Source organism: Gymnoscopelus microlampas (assembly GCF_963454915.1).
Source record: "Gymnoscopelus microlampas genome assembly, chromosome: 15".
NCBI lineage: Eukaryota > Metazoa > Chordata > Actinopteri > Myctophiformes > Myctophidae > Gymnoscopelus > Gymnoscopelus microlampas.
Window position 1 is genome coordinate 19,801,336 of NC_139952.1, and position 17,573 is coordinate 19,818,908.

The window sequence follows — 17,573 nt, forward strand, 5'->3', positions numbered from 1 at the left end:
GTCTGTGGGTTAGTCAGGTGTACTGTTGCATGTCTGGGAGTGATTACTTTGGTACAGAGGAGGAGGAGGTTTTGTAAAAGGGCAAAGGAAAACTGGGACAGCTGTCAATTAACATGACATTTTCCCCTTCTTTCTTTCTTTCTTTCTTTGCGTCTCTCTCTGTCTGTCTCTCAGTAGAGGAGGAAGAGGAGGATGAGGAACTGGCGGAGGTGAAGCCGGGGCCGGAGGCAGAGCAGCAGGATGAAGATGACAACAAGGAAAACAAGGAAGGTACGAGATGGACCGTAAACCTAATCCCAACATCCTTACCTAACCCATAAATGTCTGATACCAACCTGAATCTTATACTAATTGTAATCTTAGCTCTAAAAAACTTTCTTAGCCAAGAAAATGACCTCAACGGGACCTGGAAAAAAAAACTCCATAAGTCGCATTGGTCTGGTGGGTAGTACTAGTAATACACAGGCACACACGCACACACAATTCCTAGCATATATTAGAGAGAAATACAGCGTCCAATACAACATGACATCTGAGCAATAACAAGCTATATGGTCTGTTACCAGTGATCCAGAAGTGTAACATGTCATGGGTAATTAATGTTGCTTCAAAGTGACACTTCAGTGAGCAAGGATTCTCAAGTCGAACCTGATCGATTCCTCTGTCCTCGATACATCTGATCCTCACCTCCTTCCTTGGGTGCGAGACTAAGGCGTGAGCAAACAACGTGAGTGAGGGACGTGAGGATGGGAAAATTATAATTGGAATTTGGCTATAGACTGGGCGAGCTGAGTGTCAAACCAGCGACCTTCCGATTCCCAGACAGCCTTTCTACCCATTCAGCTACGGCCACCCCTCCCGCTCCAATCCCCCTTACTTCGTCTCCTTTCGTCATCTCCTCACACGTTAGCTGTCCAGCTGTCATGAACCACGGTCGCTTGCGTGTGACACCGACAACCAGTGGCGTTATCAGATGGCTCTGGGACAGAGGGCACATGGGACGGGGGTGAGGATGGGGTCGAGGGCAGGTCCAGTTTATCAGCGACTCTGCGACATTCAGGGGTCGGCAGTGATTAAAAACCTGTCAGTTGATGCCCCCCATTCCCACCCCTCCACGGCCTTACATCAAAGTGGTCAAAGAAGAGGAAAACATAGAAGGGTGTGTGTGTGTGTGAGGGGTTTTGGGGTAAATAATGGGTGGTTTTGTGGAGACAAGGAGCAGGGTTAAAACACAGCACACACACACACACACACACACACACACACACACACACACACACACACACACACACACACACACACACACACACACACACACACACACACACACACACACACACACACACACACACACACACAGACTATGAGTCAGAGGAACAGACTAAAACACACATAGATAGATGTGTGCGTCTGTGCACATGTGCATGTGTGCACGTACAAATACTCACATACACAGTCATTTGTCTCCTGGCTTATTAGAAGGTCCGGCCTTTGATCTCTGCCACTTGATTCACTGGGTCCTTTCTGACAACTCATAACGAATACAAAGGAAGGGATCAAAGTGAAGGGCCAGGGGAAAGCTCTGAGCCTTCCGTGTGTGTGTGTGTGTGTGTGTGTGTGTGTGTGTGTGTGTGTGTGTGTGTGTGTGTGTGTGTGTGTGTGTGTGTGTGTGTGTGTGTGTGTGTGTGTGTGTGTGTGTGTGTGTGTGTGTGTGTGTGTGTGTGTGTGTGTGTGTGTGTGTGTGTGTGTGCGTGCGTGCGTGCGTGCGTGCGTGCGCGTGTGCGTGCGCGCGCGTGTGTGTATGTTTGCATCTTGGGGACAGTGACATTAAAAAGCGGACGCCGTGCTGTGCAGCCATTACGTTCAAAGAGAGGCGGGTCACTCGCAAGGCTTTGTTTGTCTGTTGTTTATGAAGTTCTTTACTGTGTGGCTTTTTATTAGAAAAGATGCATTAGGAAGCGTCTGCACTTTATTATGTACCGGACATGTGTCTGATAGAAGTGAAATCCACTGTGATCTGCTGCACTGCAGGAAACAATGTACATGGCACTGTTGTTTTAATAGTTGCATGCCACAACTGTTGTGGCATGCATCGTGACAAATTAATAACACCAGTTTCTAGCTAAGAGCACATTATACCGCACCAAATTCCAACCCTTTTCCTATGAATTTATTTTTTAAGAGGAATTGTGGCAAAAGTGTGCACAATGATTTACTGCTACCTAATACACGTAAAAACGAACACAGTAAAAACAATAAACTAACGCCTTCAGTCAAATATGATGATGCGAGGGTTCAAGGGGTTTCACTTGGGGGTTCACTTTCATCAATGAAGTGTTGTCATATTAGCAATTGCATATTGGCACAGCATGTGTGAATACATCTCTATTCTATTGCGTGTGTGTGTGTGTGTGTGTGTGTGTGTGTGTGTGTGTGTGTGTGTGTGTGTGTGTGTGTGTGTGTGTGTGTGTGTGTGTGTGTGTGCATGTGCGTGTGTCCTCCAGGCGGCCCGTTCCCGGTGCTGCGGGAGCTGACAGAGGAGGAGAGGCAGCAGATTCTCCACTCGTCTGAGTTCCAGAGTTTCTTTGACTGCAGCATCAGAGTGATGGAGCGCGCCCTGGCCGAGGAGAGAGACATCTTCTTCGACTACAGCGGCAAAGACCTGGAGGACAAAGAGGGGTGAGGATGGAAAGGAAATAAAGTAACAGGGGAAAGAAAGCGCGGGGGGGAAAAGGGACAGCGAGAGACAGACGGAATGAGAGGATGTGAGTGTGTGTGTGTGTGCTCACTTATTACATTATAAAACATACATGAACCACTTTAGCCCTATTTTATACCTACACTGTAGGCTATTTGAAAGTAGCCGATCTGGATGCTCACAATGCGTCGCATTGCGACGCATTGTGAGCTTGTAGATCTGCTATTTTCAAACATTTTAGTACTCTTTCTTTTGGTACGTTAAGTACGTTTTCATACCAATACTTTTACTTTTAGTAAATGAATTCCGGACTTTTACTTGTAACAGAGTACTTTTACATTGCAGTATTGATACTTTTACTTAAGTAAAAAATGTGAGTACTTTCCCCCCCGCTGGTGCTCACTTGCGTGCTTAGAAGTAGGAAATGCCCCGACACAGAGTGACTCATGCTGGTGGTGTCAATCCAGAGCTCCTTTGATGTACAAACCACATCTTCCCTGTGATGTCACCCTCTCACAACATTCTCACGTCAGTTCAAAAAGGGATTCAAATCTGCACCATCTCTCTACTAGATGCAGATACAGACCCATGTCTGAAAGAGCAGTGTCCAGTCACCGCAAGGGTTCCTCCATAATAGCAGGGGTTATCAAAGCGTTGGTTGACATTAGAAGAGTCATTATGGCCGGATTGCCGCAAAGGACGAGAACACTGACTGTTTTAAATGCTTCTTTTTTTATATATACCAGTGATTCAGCCTTTTTAATTTCAGTTTGATATGATTATTATTATTATTATTTTATCCCTGGGACCCCTACACTATAAAAACCTCAATGTTAATTTAACTCTTAAATTTGGTTACATATTCACTCCCTAAGTTACACCCGTAGGTGTCCATTAGGTTCCGAATCCTAACTATCAATCATGTAGCTGGGGACCCTGTGAACAACAACGATCCCTGGTGGTCCCCGGACCCCATGTTGAAAGCAATACCATATGCAAACTCTTATTGTGTCCAAACCATATAAATCATATGAATGATAAAGACTATCGTAGCAATTTGTGAACATTCTGGAACATAATTCTTCAATGCTGACCAATCACCTTCTTGCTTGATCAGGAAGTAACCATTGTCCTTGGTCTCCCCATTGGCTCCTTCCAGAGACTTGGCGGGCGGATCCAGTCTGTCATTAAGCAGGCTCTTTTATGACGAACACTGGTCCAAGCATCGTGTCATTACCTGCCTCGACTGGTCCCTTCAGGTAAAGTCAGCATTGCCAGTGTGAACTAACCATCTAATTTACAAGTTAGAGACTTTTGTATCATACATTTTTAAAGCTAAAACTTTTTTACCATGAAAATTATTCAGATTTGCAACCTATTCAGAAATGTGGAATGAAGGCTTATTCAATATAATGTGATCTTCAGATTCAGTTTACAATACAAAAAAATCATCCCCAAATGTGATGCGTGCATGCGTGCTCAACAGTGATCAACTCCCATCAGGAAGTTTGACAGGCCTCTTTATCCTCTCCCTTGACATTTTGCCCCTTTTCTTCCTCTCCTTTCCTCCTCTCCTCCTGCCTCCTCCTCCCCTCTACTCTCTGCCCTTGCCTCCTCCTCCTCTCCTCCCCTCTGTCCCCCAGTACCCAGAGCTGCTGGTGGCCTCGTACAACAATAACGAAGATGCGCCCCATGAGCCGGACGGCGTGGCCCTGGTCTGGAACATTAAGTTTAAGAAGAGCACGCCAGAATACATCTTCCACTGTCAGGTACTCCTGAACTCTTGCTGTAGCTCGATGGATTTGTAGGATATCTGAGCATCATGTGCTTGTATCAAATCTAGTCTACAGTAGTGCTGCACAATATATCGTCATCGTATCGTTATCTCGGTATGAACATGCACAATCTCAGTATCGCAAAAGGCAACGGTATGGGCGTAGTTTTCGATGTTGCAAAATGTAGAATATGAAATTTGAACAGTAATATTGTATATCGTATCGATATCGGAATATTTGGCATAAATGACGAGATATGAAGTTTTGTCGTGCAGCCTATAGTCTACAGTACATCAAGGAGGGGTGCAACAATTAATCAGACTTTCATTTCTTTGTACACAATTTAAAAAAAAACACGCTTCTCGGTTATTCGATTAATCTAAAAGGTAATCGATAATATAATCGATAGTTGCAGCCCTAATATCAAGTATTTCTTTTTCCCCCTAATTTTCTTTTCATTTTTCGTCCACTTTAGTCATTTAGCATATTCCCCCATGTGTAGTCCCTGTCATTGCCAAACCCTACTGTTTGGTCTGGGGAGTGGGTAGACAACCATGTCATAATACACATAATGTCACCAGACACTTCTTTTCAACTGACAGTGAGGAGCTTCACCAGGAGGACACAACCCGCTATCCTTCCCAGTTCCGCTCCCAGTTGAACAGGTGTCCAAACCAATTTACAGTATAGGAGTCACTAGTGCAGCGACAGAGCTTGCCCTCCCCTCCCGGCTTCCCAGCCGCGAACATGAACAATTGTGTTCATTGGCAGCGCTGTCTCCATGATGGTGGGCAAGAACTTTATCCCTGAACCCGCCACCCGGACGGCCCGTCTATTTCAAGTCATGATTGTAGCTACACATTTTCCACTGGCAGTTCAGTGTGTTACGGGTCACACTGGTATGAGAGAAAGGCTTTGTCTGGATGTCATGCAATATTTCTGGTCTTTTTTTTATGGGAGGTGAGTTGTCAGCAGCAGGTTCTTGTTATTAGCCACTTCAGCCCTATGGTTACTTTCACAACCTGATGATATTTCATACTTCATCATACGACGGTGTTGTATGGTGAACATTGGCAATCTACAAGCTCACAACGCGTTGCGATGCGACACATTTTTAGTTTGTAGATTTGCTATTTTTGCTATTTTTGAAAATGTTTGCCTATAATTGCATGCCCGAAATTTGGAAAAGTGGTTAAATGACATTGTAAAAGTGACTAAATGATTCTCAAAACACCATGACAACAAGACCCTCCTCCTTGCCATTCATTAATTCTTTATCATTCATTATTATCACACTAAACAGGCAGCTCCATAAGTGTGACTGCAACATTCTAAGACAAGCAGCTAATGTCTGCGGCATGGCCCGCAACAGCCCCCCCCCCAAACACCCCCCACCCCCGCCCCTTCCATGACGACACCTTCGGGGCACACGGAAATGCAGGAGCGTTTTTCGGTTTGGCACTCCTTGGGTGGAACGTAATGCCATTACGAAACGCTGGCACCTAGGATGAATTTTAACAGACGATTCTGAGGTTTTGGTGAAGAACACACCAGCGGGTATGGCGCTAATTACAAACGACGCCACGAGCAGAGGGAGGGGAGAGAGGGATGGAGGGATTGGGTGTGAGGGCCTTGGCGCTCCCCGGAGGCTGCGAGGGCATAGAGACGTCTCTGCAATAAAAAAAGATGTGGCCTACCGCTTCCTAGTCCAACGCCGCCACATGTGTGTGTGTGTGTGTGTTGGCCCACCCACAGCGCATGTGCTGCTTGCCTGTGAGCCTGTAAGTCTACTGTACTATAGAACTACAAATACACCAGGACGCACTCGGTTTTACACAATTTGAGCACCTACAGTACAACTGAGGTTTGGAAATGCATACGTGCACATACAGTACTGTACACACACACACACACACACACACACACACACACACACGATTTTCTTTCCTTCTGTCTGTCTCTCTCGCTTTCTGTCTCACACACACACACACGCACACGCTCATGATCACGCACACGCACACACACACACACACACACACACACACACACACACACACACACACACACACACACACACACACACACACATAAAAAAGACACACACACACACACACACACGCACTCTCACTCAGGCCGATCAAACCACAGCATCCCCCCTGCAGACCACATGCTGTGTGCAAATATTTCAGTAAGACCAGCGCCAAATAAGTCTAGCCCTCTAATGGGTTTTTAAAGCACACCATTCTTCCACTCGCAGCATAATTAATGTTAACGCTGAAATCGGAGCGGCCTTCAGGCTCACCTATATTACGACGATACATCTTAGCTGCAAGATTCAGTAGCTTTTCCACATGCTTGCCAGATAATGCGTGTGCGTGTGCGTGCATTTGGCATTTGTGCATTTATATACAGTAGGGTTTAAGTTGTTAAAATAGCGGTTTTGTAAGCAGATCTTTCTGTTGAATTGTGGCTTTTTGAAGTGGAGATGTTTGGGCAGCAGACTTGGTGCTGTCACAATAGGGGGGGGGGGACTACCGTATGTGTGACAATAAGCATGGTCCTTCTGCATGGCGACTTCATGCAACATGAAGGCATGAGCCTGTGTCACTGTACATTGAAAGGAATCTATGCATTTTCCTGTTATTTCTGACCAACAAAAATGTCTGTTAGGCTTAAACCCCAGTTGACAAAATGCTTAGGGGGGAGGGGGATTAGAACATTGGAAGAAGGGAGTGGGTTGGTTTGAGGGGCAAGGGAGTGGAATGCCAACCAAACAATGCAAGCCATTCAACAGGCAGGTGATGGCTACAATCCTAGTAATTGATTTGTTGATGGGCAAATAACAGCTCATCTTACTTAGGCAACAAGGATACATATTTTATTCTCAATTCTTATCATTTTGGTGCCGGTGATTTTCCCTCGGGCAGATAAAACATGTTTGATGGGTGCCAAAAATTCCTCTATGCAAGAAAAACAAAATGCTTGTGTGTGTGTCAGACCCAGATCTGTGCAACAGAAGTTTGTTCCGAATGGGCAACAAAGTGTCGGCATTGGTTTGTAGTGGTAGACGAAGAAACTGGTGAGCGGCTTTTGTTTGATGACACAACACAGTGTCACCGCCTTGTGTTCTGTTTTTTTATTCTCTTGCAAGTGCGCTGCACAACTGTACACACACACACACACACACACACACACACACACACACACACACACACACACACACACACACACACACACACACACTCAGAGAGGTCTCTTTAGGTGAGTGTCTGGCGGAAAGATGCGCGTATGATGAACTGATATCAGAAGAGAGTAAGACACAGAACAGCTCGTCTTAGCAGCACCCCTCCCTGACTTACCGTCAAGTCAGTCATGGAGCTGCTGTCCTGGGGCTGTGCCATGCTCTTTCATGAGGCCAGAGGAGAAAGGGAGGAAATGAAGGGGGGGGGGGGGCTGAGAGAAACCAACAGAATAAGAAATGATGGGGGGGGGGGGGGGGGGGACAGAAGGAGGAGAGATGGAGGGAAGAAAGAATAATGAGAGAGCGAGGGACAGAGGGAGCGAGGACAGAGCAGAGTTGTTTTGGCACTGGCCCGCAATCCTTCACTTGGTGCTGGACCCAGATGAAAGGAACCCAGGAGTGGTTAGAAGAGAGGATAGGAGGGATTGTGTTTTCTCTCTCTCTCTCTCTCTCTCTCTCTCACTCTCTCTCTCTCTCTCTCTCTCTCTCTCTCTCTCTCTCTCTCTCTGCGGGATCTATTGCAAACAGAGACAGGGCTTTCTAGTTAGCCCTGGATCAGATGGCTCTTAATGTGTGAGCATGTTCTACCATTTAACCCCCCAAACCACAAGCCCACGCTCCCCCATCTCTCTTTTCTTTTCTTTTCTTTTTCTCCTGCCGTCCCTCTCTTCCTGAGGCTCGGTCCACCTGAGGCGAGCCGCCACCGCCGCTGCGGCTGCTGCACCCAACCCTCACGCACGCACGCACGCACGCACGCACGCACGCACGCACGCACACTTTAAAAACTACACCAAGCCTGAATTTACAGTAGGCATAGCGCATACGAACGCTGGCCACACAAACACTCATACAGTACATATACACACGCGCACGTGCACACTTAACTCCCACTGGTACATAAACACACCATCTTTGACACGCACGCGCGCGCACACACACACACACGCACGCACGCACGCACGCACGCACGCACGCACGCACACACACACACACACACACACACACACAGGGCTTGGGTTGGCAGGCTCTCTGTGCTGCTGTTGGCAGTTCCCCAGAGACGGGTTTCCAGCATTTCAGCCATTTTTATTTTTCCAGACCTGCCCACAGTGGCCGCTTTCATCTGCACGGATGGATGGATGGATTTATGGATGGATAGATGGATGGATGGATGGATGAACATATGCTGTACATGAATGCATTTCTCTTTCTGTCCACCCATGTATCCCTGGCTGTCATCAGTACAGGCCTATAGAATCCATTTAAATCCCTTTGCACGGTGTTATGTTTTTGTTTAATGTACCTTCTGTTGAGGTCAGCGGTGTGTGTGTGTGTGTGTGTGTGTGTGTGTGTGTGTGTGTGTGTGTGTGTGTGTGTGTGCGTGCGTGCGTGCGTGCGTGCGTGCGTGCGTGCGTGCGTGCGTGCGTGCGTGCGTGCGTGCGTGCGTCCGTGCCTGCGTGTGTGCGAGAGAGAATGTGTGTGTGTGTCACGGTGTGAGAGTGTGTGTGCTACAGTACATGCATGTTCGCAGCCGGGTGTGCGAGCAATCACGTCCCAGCGGGTTGGGTTACTGTGTGTGTGTGTGTGTGTGTGTGTGTGTGTGTGTGTGTGTGTGTGTGTGTGTGTGTGTGTGTGTGTGTGTGTGTGTGTGTGTGTGTGTGTGTGTGTGTGTGTGTGTGTGTGTGTGTGTGTGTGTGTGTGTTATACAACCGAAAGAACGACAGTAGCGGTTGATGAGTGGACGTATAAGGGTGTGGATTTTGTGTGTGTATATAGGCATGTGGGTGTGTACGTACTGTACTGTGTGTGTGTGTGTGTGTGTGTGTGTGTGTGTATCCGCCCATGTACGTGCATGTGCGTGCGTGTGTAAGGTTCTCCATACAAAGGAACGACAGTAGTGGTTTGTGAGTGGAGGTACAGTACAGTATAAGGGTGTGGGTTGTGTGTGTGTGTGTGTGTGTGTGTGTGTGTGTGTGTGTGTGTGTGTGTGTGTGTGTGTGTGTGTGTGTGTGTGTGTGTGTGTGTGTGTGTGTGTGTGTGTGTGTGTGGGGGGGGGGGGGGGGGGGGGTTATAGATACAAAAGAATGACAGTAGTGGGATGGGAGTGAAGGGTTTGTGGCTGGGGCAGGCTACATAAGGATAAGGCTTGCAGAGGGGCTTCATATTTCATCTGGGGTTTTGGTGAGGTCAGGCTTCTATATTTCTGGGGGGGTTCTGTGTGTGTGTGTGTGTGTGTGTGTGTGTGTGTGTGTGTGTGTGTGTGTGTGTGTGTGTGTGTGTGTGTGTGTGTGTGTGTGTGTGTGTGTGTGTGTGTGTGTGTGGTTACGGTGAGGGCCTCAGCCACGACGCACTCTGGATATGGTGAACCGGTGGCGTCGACATTCTGAGACGCCTGGTTATAGCTGAGAGTAAATCAACTGAAAGGTGGTTTTGGTATGTTTTGGATGTGTGGGAGGGCTCTATGTTCAGATGACGTTAGGCAACTGTGGTAATTTAGATCAATCTTGTGCAAAGGTCTTTTTTTGGCAGCGGCGATTGGCGACAAAACTGATCTGGCGACGGGCTATAATTAGATTCTAGGGCTGTAATTGGGGGGAACGTAGCACCCAATCTGATACACGTTCTCAAATGTTATACATACAGTAGCTTATAGTGATTTCCATAGATTTTGCACACTAATACTTTATTTTATTCCACTGAATTGGAATAGTGCATGAAGCATAAAGCGACCGAAAGGGATAATAAATTTCAGTATATATGTTTTGGTAGCATACATTCCTTCCTCCTGGCCACAATGGAATGGTCTGTATACTAGGAAAGGAACTTTGTGGTCCATCAGTATATTTTGGCAGTGTGTGGGTAGGGTCTGTATTCTGGGAAAGGGGACCGCTGCCGCAGTGGATTTTTGTAGCGTTTGAGCGTGCCTCTCCTCATCACGGCTCATACCAGCAGCGCTCACTTGGTCCCATCATCACTCCAACCCCAGGGCCCGATTCAGTAACTTCACACCAGTCTCTCAAGTGGGCAAAGTCACACCACATTAAAAGACCCGTCCCCCTCGGAACCTCTGCCGAACCCCAAACCACACGCCTCCTCGCGCCCCATGCCGCTACTGTCATATCCCATCGGGCTCAGTCATATTTTTATTAATATCTCGCAGTCTCACTCCTCTCCCCTAGGTCTTTGGCCCGTGCCAGAAAGGTTGAGTAAGAGAGGGAACACACAAAGCCCTGACAGGGGAGGAGAGAGAGAGAAAGAGCGAGTCAGGCATTATTCACAGGCCTGTTCTGGACAGGAGCCCATGTGAAATTACAGTGTGTTCATAAAGCTTAGTGAAGAAATCCTCTAAATGCTTGCATTGGGGAGTGGTTGAGACCCTGTGTGTCTGTGTTTGCCTTGTGACACACGGGCTGGATAGACGGAGCTTCTTTACTTGTGGTGGAGAAAGGCAGAGAGATTTGAGAGAGCTTTATTTTTGTTTAACTTGAGATTATTTCATGAAACTTTGGCTGCGCAAATGGGAAGTTGTTTTATTTGGGATTAAATAAATCATAAATCATAATGAAATGTATTTATTTGACATGATGTGTTTTTTTTTAATAAGCAAACATAATGTGTCAATGAAATTCTTAATAACGTCTTAAAACAAATATGTGTAACTACAAAAATAGCATATACAGTATGAGGTTAACAGGAAGTGCAAGTCACCCAAAAAGCTAAAATAGCTGTAACATTTTGTAGTGGGTGGGACGCAGTTTTAAGTGCTAGAGAATTTCAACTACCCATTGGGGTTGACATTTTGTGTCTTGAGACAGCTCTGGCATATGGTTTACTGTACATTGTCATGCTCAAGCCATGCGGTGACCTTTGAGGCCCAGTGATGGGAACAACATCACCCTGAGAGACCACTCCTGGCAGGCTAGAATGTGGTCAGTGATCACTCAGAATGACTATATTTGCTCCGAATTGAAATTCTGACATTTTAAGCAATCAAAATTGCCCTTTGCCTTGCCCTCAAAGTGGTTCAACCGATGTATACTTCTTTGTGTTTTAATTCTCATTGACTGTTTCTTAAATATTCATCTTTATGGATCCACAAAAAGAAGCCAGGACCGATGAGAAAATAAGTTACAGTACAGAATCTATAGAATCAAATATTGGCATGGCCTCCCTGTGCAATCTTTAGCTATTGATAAGTTAAGTTACTATGTTTGCAGTGGCAATGCCCAGAATTGTCACTGTTTGGATCGAAAAGTGGAAAAGACAATTTCCTCTGTTATGCTTTGTTGCTGAAATAATGGAAGCAAATGCCCACATTTTTAGAATTGTTTATTCCCTCTGTTCATTACAGCCCAGCATCCAATTATATTGACTAGAAGCTCGGCCGCCCTTTGGGCGGCCGAGGGTCTAGCCCTTCGGGCGGCCGAGGGTCTAGTCGGGGACTGGCCTACACAGGAACGATGTAAATAGGGAATGAATGCTCCACCCTTTAAATCAAACCCCATTATACCTGTTGTCATAGGACCCGTTTTGGCCATCTGTTTGCCTGTGTCCATTTATGCCCATCTGTGTGTGCATTTATGCCCATATATGGAGCTATCTGTGTCTGTGATATATGGACATCTCTGTATGTGTCTGGGTGTGTCCCTTTTATGCCCGTATATGGAGATCTCTGTGTCTGTCTGTGTCCATTTATGCCCATTATCCTAAAGGAGTTCGCTATAAACAATGTTGTCAGTAATGCCCTTGTCATTACTGACAACAGTGTCACAATGAGTCATCTCCGCATACGGAGATTCCAAACCTTTTGCGTTAGTTCCGGAAAACCGCATATCGGGTCGGGTCGAAGCCTAGCTAAGAACGTAGGCAAAGGTCTGAGCTATCTGCGTGCAAAATTGTGTTTCAGACACAGTGCCGGTTCCCCCTTTGATGCAAACCCCATTATACCTGTTGTCATAGTTTTATGCCCATATATGGAGATCTCTGTATCTGGTTGTCTGTGTCCCTTTATGCCCATAATGGAGATCTCTGTATCTGTCTGTGCCTTCGACTGTGTTGCAGACACAGTGCCGGTTCCCCCTTTAATGCAAACCCCATTATACCTGTTGTCATTGGACCCGTTTTGACTTTCTTATGGAGATCTCTGGATCTGTCTGTCTGTTTCCCTTTCATGCCCATATATGGGGATCTATGTATCTGTTTGTATGTGTCCTTTTATGCCCATATATGGCATATATCTCTGTCGCTTTTTGTTTGTTTCTTCTTTAAGCAGAATATGCAGCCTGCATAAATCTGCATCATTCAAGTCATCATCCCAGTCCCACGCTTTGTTGCTCTTTTCTTTTTTGTAGCGGGAGAGTTCAGCTTGAGTTTTTTTGGAGAACTTGTTTTTTGTTGGTCTTGTGCTGTTGATTTAGCTTGTCTTATGTTTGTCTCCCCCGTCTGCACCTCATCCAACTCAGATCTTGACTGATCCTTGTTTTCTTCAGTAAAAGCAGCACAGTTAATTAATTCTTCATCACCGATCTCATCAAAAAAACTGTCTCCTCCTCTGTCTGCTCCTCCTGTCTTCCCACCAGATGTTGACTGTTCCATCAGCTCCCCAGGAACACTGTCTCCTCCTCCGTCTGCTCCTCCTGTCTGGCCAGCAGATGTTGACTGTCCCATCTGATCCCCAGCAACAGCCTTATTAGCTTTCCATTTCGCATCCCAATCGAGTTTTGTAATTCTTTGGTTCATTTTTCTTTTTTCCTGCTCCAGTTTTTGTATATAAAGAAGGACTTGAGTCGATGTCTTGAAGGCCTGCTCCTGCAATTCCTTCCGGCTTTCCATGAACTTGCACTGATAATTTAGAAGTACCAAGTTGTTACGAATTATTTCTCCTTCACCGGGGTTTAGCTTTGGTAGCTTTTCTGGAGTACTCATTTTTTTGAGAGCTGCTTATAGACTATATGCAGAGGTCTGTCAAGAGTGCTGGACTTAGCTTAGAAGCCGGCTTATATACTTTCATCTGTCACCTCGGAGTGAGAGGAAGAAAGACTATAGTTTATGCCACACTCAGAGATTTTTTGTTGACTCATCTAGTGTATGTGATGCCTTTTATGAAGTGATGTCACAATGAGTCAGCGCTTGCTCCGGAACAGCCCGATGTCAGTCATCTCCGCATACGGAGATTCCAAACCTTTCGTGCCGGATCCGAAAAACTGTGTATCGGGTCGGGTCGAGGCCTAGCTAAGATCGTAGGCAAAGGTCTGAGCTATCTGTGTGCGAAATTTGGAGTCTGTAGCACCAACCATGTGCTTTCAGGGCTCATCCATGCGATTCGGGCCAATTTGGATTCGGCGTCCATTGGCTTCAATTAGTAGTCAGGACTCCGCATATGGAGATTCCGAACGAAAACCGCATATCGGGTCGGGTCGAGGCCTAGCTAAGATCGTAGGCAAAGGTCTGAGCTATCTGTGTGCGAAATTTGGAGTCTGTAGCACCAACCATGTGCTGTCAGGGCTCATCCATACGATTTGGCCCAATTCGGCCTCGGCTTCAATTAGTAGTCACGAAAGTTTAAAATGTGTTACTATTTAGCCATAAACATATAAAATAAACTATATATGAGTGTTAAAGCATACTGTATACTGCGGGCACTAAGTTGAAATCATCATCATCAGTCAGTGGGGACTTGGACTATAGACTCCAACACATACAGCACTTGGTGGCAAGTGCTTAGTGGGTAAGGTAGGCTGACTAGCCAAAAATAGGCATAATGTTCAAGAGAAAAGGAGGGGTTATTAGAGATGTTTTTTAATCCGCAGCAGTTTATTAAGTTAACCACTTAAACCATCTATACTTAGTAAAACGGACCTGAGTTGCAACTGTACTTGGTAAGACCTTTTTTCACTCTACACCAAAATCTCTCCGAAAATAGAAGATCTAAAAGCTCACAACGCGCACTATGACGCGTTGCGAGCTTGTAGATCTGCTATTTTCTGCAAATGTTATCCCTAGAATAGGAATGCTGGGGGCTCAAGTGGTTCATTAAAAGGATCCCTGGCCAATAAGCCAAATATTCATTAATACATATACAATACATGTATACAAATAGATTTTTTAAAACACCTTAAATATATATATTTTTTAGAAACAGTTAATCTTTTACTCGAGAGGGGCAATGCCCGTCGCAAGTCATTTGTCATGTGTGGTCCAGCCCTATTGAATTTATGGAATGCATGTGCAAGAAAACCATATTTAAAATATTGCTTTGATGCTCACATTAACCTTAGGAATTATTAAGTTGGGTTTTATTTTCACATGCATTCCATACAGTCCATAGGGCTGGACCACACATGGACAAATGATATCATCAACTTGCGACGGCCATTGCCCCATTGAGTGAAAGATGAACTATTTCTAAAATAAATAAAATAATGACGGTGTTTTTAATTTTACATTTTAGTTTTAGAGGACAATTATAATGTATTAAAGGCATTGTAGGGAGTTCAGACATAATCAAAGAAAAAAACTGTTGTCAAACACCGCCCCTCCAGCAGTTCTTTTCCCCGACCACCAGGGGGTGACGCAGGGGGGACTTTTTAAATGAGTCATGCCCAAAATAGGTTGCCTTATGCGGATACAATTCGCGGAAATGCCCGACCCTACGGTTCTCTGAATTTATATTTTTAAATAGGCTCTTTCATGATAAATTGACCACATATATGAAGCTAAACAACTAAATTCTATCCAAACGATTTTTTAAAAGTAAATTATGTGCCTCAAAAAAGAAGTTTGAGAGCGTTTTAAAACCGAAAGTAAAAAGTTGATACGGGCACGGACGCGCACGGACACGCACATGCGTGCGTTAATTTACGACCCGGACATAAACAACATGAACATAAACAGAAGGGAAAATACGGATTTCAGACAGAGGACTGTGTTTCAATGAAGGAAAACACCCCAGCATCATTATATAGTGGCTGATAGAGGGGAGAAAATGCAAAAAATATATATATACATATTTTTTAAATTTAGGCTTAATGTTCCCTACAATCCCTTTAAGGCATATTTGGCTTACAGTATTACCCAGGGATCCTTTTAAATTATGAAGTACATTTCTATGTTTTCATTATTTCCCCCAACATCCACAACTCGTTAAAATAAGCCTACAGGTGTTGGCATTCCTTAACAGGGTTTGCTCTGTTGTGTTACCGCTGTCACTCCTGCTGCACTTGCTTCCATGCTTGCTTCTCACAAACCAGCTAAACTGTAGTTACTTTGTCCTGCCCATAATGCATTCCTTGGCTGGGAACCGGTTGTTTTCAACCGAGAAATTCTTCCTATTACCTAAAAAAACAAAAATGCTTAGAAAGTGACAGAAATTGATTGTGATATGAGAAATACCAACATGTTTAACATGTTTTGAACAGGTTCAGTCGCATTTTCTGAGAGGCTATTTATGGAGCAGCAGAAAAGGAGGTGAGGTGGGGACAGAAATGTAAATGACGCACACACTATACAGGCTGGATGCTTATATGCATGTGTGATGACAGTCCTTTGTTCAAATGGAAATAGCAAACTTTATAAATACTTCACATATGAGAAGAAAAGTGCTTCAAGGAACAGTGTTGGTGTGACTAAGACATTCTCCTAATGTTTCCATTAAAAATGTCTTTCATTTCTTCAAGAAAAAGTCACACCAACCTTTTAGTGGCCATAGGTGAAGGCCATACATGCTGTACAGTACATACATACTGTACGTACATACATACATACATACATACTGTACGTACATACATACATACATACATACATACATACATACATACATACATACATACATACATACATACATACATACATACATACATACATACATACATGCAGATAGACAGACAAACTCTGTTTTAAATAAAAAGTTTTCTCCAGATTTCACTAGATACAAACAAATAAAATAGAATAGTCTTCAGAACACGTCACAGGCTGTAAGGTCACTGCCAGTAATAGTGGGTGTCAGTGAAGGGAGCAAGACAATGAGAAGGAAGGAGTGAAGTGAATGAGAGGAAGGTCTGCATGCGTCTGCCAAGCCTCCTGCTCATTCTTTCTCTCCACCAAGCCCTTCGCCTCTCCTCGCGTGGTGAAATGGAGGCTCTGTTTGGTATTTCTCTCTCTGCGCCAGAGACCGCGGAGTGACAAAATCCGCGGGGTGTCATAAACGAGTGAGGCCGGGGGCGAAGGAGGGATGAGAGGCAGGGATGCCAAGGGAGGACGGTTTGACCCATCTGGTCCTGATAAGGCCTAGTGGAAAACAGATGAGTGCGGTGAGCGGGGAGGGAGACGAGCATGGGATCCGCTTGGGGGGGGGGGTATACTGTCTGTCATGCCCTGTCACACCACCACCACCACTACCACCACCTCCACCCCCCCCCCCCCCCCCCACGCTCCACTCTCCCTGCCTCTCTGTCTTCCCAAACCCAACTTTAGGAGGAACCCAGGGGACGGAGAAGAAGGCAACAGAGACAGGAGTGTTCCTTTCTCTCTCTCTCCCTCCCTCTTTCTCTCTCTCTCTCTCTCTCTCTCTCTCTCTCTCTCTCTGTCTGTCTGTCTGTCTGTCTGTCTGTCTGTCTGTCTGTCTGTCTGTCTGTCTGTCTGTCTGTCTGTCTGTCTGTCTGTCTGTCTGTCTCTCCCTCCCTCCCTCCCTCCCTCTTTCTCTCTCTGTCTGTCTGTCTGTCTGTCTGTCTGTCTGTCTGTCTGTCTGTCTGTCTGTCTGTGTGTCTCTCTCTCTCTCTCTCTCTCCCTCTCTCCCTCTCTCCCTCTATCCCTCTTTCTCTCTGTATTGTTCTTTTTCTCCTCTCTAATCCCTTACTTGGTGCCA

The 17,573-nt window shown here is 45.5% G+C and overlaps 2 protein-coding genes across 2 annotated transcripts in view; both read left to right on the top strand.

Annotated features, from left to right (window-relative positions):
• casd1 (CAS1 domain containing 1) overlaps window positions 1-17,573 on the top strand; it is a 272,242-nt gene that overhangs the window by 167,564 nt on the left and 87,105 nt on the right. The gene's annotated exons all lie outside the window — the stretch shown is intronic.
• Window positions 1-17,573, top strand: part of dync1i1a (dynein cytoplasmic 1 intermediate chain 1a) — a 103,602-nt gene that overhangs the window by 34,710 nt on the left and 51,319 nt on the right. The window contains exons 8-11 of the mRNA XM_084080183.1: window positions 175-270; window positions 2,505-2,679; window positions 3,858-3,957; window positions 4,342-4,467. Coding sequence (XP_083936309.1) covers window positions 175-270; window positions 2,505-2,679; window positions 3,858-3,957; window positions 4,342-4,467 — 497 coding nt within the window. The remainder of the gene's footprint in view (window positions 1-174; window positions 271-2,504; window positions 2,680-3,857; window positions 3,958-4,341; window positions 4,468-17,573) is intronic.